Below are 4,152 nucleotides of genomic sequence, written 5' to 3'. Positions count from 1 at the left end.
ATCCTCTTAATTTTGTATTACATCATTAATTTAACTAAAAAACTTCTTAATATTATCACAACATTTTTCATGTTATCACTTTAAAATATTTTAAACATTCTATATAGAAATTCTCACATGGCATATTATAGCATTATTCACGCATCGCACAAGCCCATTGCTAGTTATAATCATATAGTAATACAAATTCAACTCTTCATCCTTTTAATTTTGTATTACATCATTAATTTAACAAAAATTCTTAATATTATTGCGACATTACTTTATATTATTACTTAAAAATATTTTAAACATCTTGTATAAACAAAAATTCTTAATATTAATTTGACATTACTTTATATTATTACTTAAAAATATTTTAAACATCCTGTATAAAAATTCTCACATGGCAGCTTACAGCACATTGTGGCCCATTGTTTGTTATAATAAATAGTAAAACAAATTCAACCATTAATGCATACAATGCTTCTTCTTCTTTCTTTGGTTTTTTGTTTTGTTTTTTAATGCAAAGCTTATTCTGACAAAAATAAGCTGAAAATTTTATTATACAGTATAATATGATAGTCACAGCTAACCAATAACTTCCACCATAAATAATTATAATCAAATAGTAATACAAATTAAACCATTTAATGCATACATTGCTTTAACCACACTTGTATTTGAATATGCTAGTCTTTCAAGTACCAATGTACATTACCATATACAACAAATGGAAACTACAATTATAAAAGCTGTTCACAGCCAGATACCACCAGCAGAAGAGAGCAAAACATAAAACCCAATAATGATCAGTCTTCAACTTCACAGCCCCACAGATCGAACCAAACCTTTTTCACCGTTCACTATGACAGAACTGCCCTTGTCACCACACTCTTTGAGCTGTCACTATTACACAAACCCCCATAAGGTCATTCTCGTAAATTCATACTGAAAATCTAATTCAGTTTCAGCTCCAAAGTCCAAACAAGAAGATAAACTTTCTCAAAAAAAAAACAAGAAGATAAAGCATAGCATAGAGCAGTGGCAAACTGTGAGAGAGAGAATCCCTATTTTTTCTCATTTCTCAGATCCCTATTCTTCACCAGAATTCTCATTTCTCGCCAGAATATTCGTACCCACATCGCCAAAATCTCACAAAGACAAATGGGTTTGCTCCAAAACCAGTGAAAAGCAAAGAAAAACCACGATGAGAGAACAAAAACAAGACCAAAACCAAACCTCGCCGGAAACATCCGCCGGAAAATCCAATACTCTCCAGGGAGGCATTGAGATTTTATCTTCATTGATCTCTCTGACTCACTCAGTCAAAGTCTTTGTATCGAAATGGCAATCGATTCGTGTCAGGCTCGAGGAGCTCCACTCGGGTCTAATCGCCATTGAAAATAGCGAGTTCGAGCACTCCCACATGGAAAACCCAGCGATCTCAGGCTTACTTTCAGCTATATTATTGACAACCAGAGAGTCCCATGACCTCGCTCAACGTTGCGTCGATCTCTCTTACAGTGGAAAGCTTCTCATGCAAAGTGACTTGAATGTGATCCTCACGAAACTCGATCGCCATGTAAGTAATCTCTCTGACTTGTACACAGCTGGTGTTTTAACTCAAAACCATGCCTTGGTTGTTTCAAAGCCTAGTGTTACTGCTTGTAGAGACGACATGCGGTTTTATATAAGAGACTTATTAACGAGAATGAAGGTCGGTGATACGAGAATGAAGAGGCAAGCTTTGGTTAATTTGTACGAGGTTGTGGTCGAGGACGAGAAATATGTAAGAGTTATGTTGGAACTCGATGGTGTTGTGAATGTTTTAGTGAATTTTCTCGATTCGACAGAGACACAGATACAAGTCGAGTCGACTAAAGTTGTGGAAGTGATTTCTGGGTTCGATTCGTATAAGGCTGTTTTGATTAGAGCTGGGGTTGTTGGACCGTTGATTCGAGTTTTGGAGTGTGGGAGTGAGATGGGAAAAGAGATTGCTTTGAAGTGTTTGATGAAACTGACTGAAAATTCGAATAATTCATGGTCTGTTTCAGCACATGGTGGAGTCACTGCGTTGTTGAAAATATGTGGGAGTGATTGTAAGGTTGAGTTGGTTGGTTATGCTTGTGGGGTGTTGAGAAATCTAATTGGTGTTGAAGAAATAAAGCGGTTTGTGATTGAAGAAGGTGCTATTCCGATGTTTATCAAGCTTGCAAGGTGTAAAGATGAAATCTTGTTGATGATTTCAATTGAATTCCTTCAAAGTATAGCGTTTGAAGATGAATTGGTTAGGGAAATGATTCTTAGAGAAGGAGGGATTCGTGCATTACTACGTGTTGTTGATCCTAGATGGTCTTATTCTTCGAAAACAAGAGAGGTAGCATTGAGAGCTATTGAGAATTTATGTTTCTCTTCCTCGAGTGCTATGAAGATTTTGATGAGTCATGGTTTTGTGGATCAAATTATGTACTTTGTTCGAAATGGGGAAGTTTCTGTTCAAGAACTGGCATTGAAAGTGGCTTTTAGGCTTTGTGGGACATCAGAAGAGGCCAAGAAAGCAATGGGGGATGCAGGGTTTATGCCTGAGCTTGTTAAATTTCTCAATTGCAAGTCTTTTGAAGTTAGGGAAATGGCAGCTGAGGCACTCTCTGGCTTGGTATTAATCCCCAAAAATCGAAAGAAGTTTGCGCAGGATGACAGGAATATTGGCTTGCTGTTGCAATTGCTTGAGAAGGAAGAGGGAAATTCAGGTAATAAAAGGTTCTTGTTATCTATATTAACATCATTAACAAGTTGCAGTAGTGTGAAAAGAAAGATTGTGAATTCTGGGTACATGAAAAACATAGAGAAACTTGCACAGGCTGAAACTGATGCTAAGAGACTTGTCAGGAAGCTGTCTACAAATAGATTCCGAAGTATGTTAAGTGGAATCTGGCATTCTTGAATGTAATTTTCCTCTTTTTTTTTTTTTTAATTAAATTTTTATAGGTGTAAATCTGCATAAATGTTTGTCACAATTTTCCTTCTTTGTTTCCTTTCTGTATCAAAGTCACCCTCTCTTAAATTCTCCACTTCCGAAAACAGTTAAGATTGTAACTGCAACTCTGCAAGTAGATATTTAATAAAAGCTACTATTACAGAGTTCCTTCAATATATTATGCCATTGCTGAAAGCAATTGCAGTTATGAAGCAAAAGGGTGAAAGAAGTCGTAATAATAAAAGAATAATAAAGTATGCAATTACTGTTATTTGAAGTTAGTTGGAGGTAGAAAGGTCATGTATTGTATGTTTTTGAGAGGTGACACATGGTAAAGACATGACAGACATACAGATGGGCATGTGAATAGTGGCTATCAAAGCTTGTGTCCAGCTATAATTATAGACAGAAAAGATAGTGATGGATGAAGTTTCCTTCTGTATTTGCTTGTCCTTTAGCCCGTCCCATCTCCTTATTATGCCAGTTTAGTATTGTTAACATGGAATTATGTTTTATTGTTTGACATTCTGCTGAATTTGTTAATTTTAGTCTGCATATCCAGGGATGTCAGATATTACAAATTTTAATATTTATTTATTATAGTGTTAACGAGGCATTAATCATATTCATTATTATATTAGTTTGTAAATTTTTTTTATAGCCATTTTCCATGCATCTCATCTCGTCTATCAGCTACCTAATAACATTTTGATGCATGATTTAGGTAATAATATGACGTTTGATTGTGAGAGAGAACCATAGAAATGGATTAGTACCCACTATTAACTAGATTGCAGAGGTGACACATGGTAAAGACATGACAGACATATAGATGGGCATGTGAATAGCGGCTATCAAAGCTTTTTTTTTTTTTTTTTTGAGAAGTGGCTATCAAAGCTTGTGTCCAGCTATAATTATAGACAGAAAAGATAGTGATGGATGAAGTTTCCTTTTGTATTTGCTTGTCCTTTAGCCCGTCCCATCTCCTTATTATGCCAGTTTAGTATTGTTAACATGGAATTATGTTTTATTGTTTGACATTCTGCTGAATTTGTTAATTTTAGTTTGCATATCCAGGGATGTCAGATACTAGAAATTTTAATATATAGTAGTTTCAAACTGATTTGTTAATTTTTAAACACAATACAAAAAATATATATATATTTAAAATATTTATTTATCATAGTTTTAAC

General features: G+C 34.7%; 1 protein-coding gene across 1 annotated transcript; it reads left to right on the top strand.

The window, feature by feature from the left end:
* Positions 1-675: 675 nt before the first annotated feature.
* LOC115992122 (U-box domain-containing protein 40) lies at positions 676-3,133 on the top strand. Its single transcript, XM_031116191.1, has one exon. The coding sequence runs from the start codon at positions 1,190-1,192 to the stop codon at positions 2,924-2,926; it is 1,737 nt and encodes a 578-aa protein (XP_030972051.1). The 5' UTR covers positions 676-1,189; the 3' UTR covers positions 2,927-3,133.
* The last annotated feature ends 1,019 nt before the right edge of the window (positions 3,134-4,152 follow it).

This window comes from Quercus lobata, chromosome 5 (assembly GCF_001633185.2).
Source record: "Quercus lobata isolate SW786 chromosome 5, ValleyOak3.0 Primary Assembly, whole genome shotgun sequence".
Taxonomy (NCBI): Eukaryota; Viridiplantae; Streptophyta; class Magnoliopsida; order Fagales; family Fagaceae; genus Quercus; species Quercus lobata.
The sequence above is the reverse complement of the archived record's forward strand: the minus strand, read 5'-3'. Positions and strand labels throughout refer to the sequence as shown.

What these genes read in the sequence shown, in the direction of transcription:
- LOC115992122 (XM_031116191.1), top strand. Translation starts at nt 1,190, where the DNA reads ATGAGAGAACAAAAACAAGACCAAAACCAAACCTCGCCGGAAACATCC.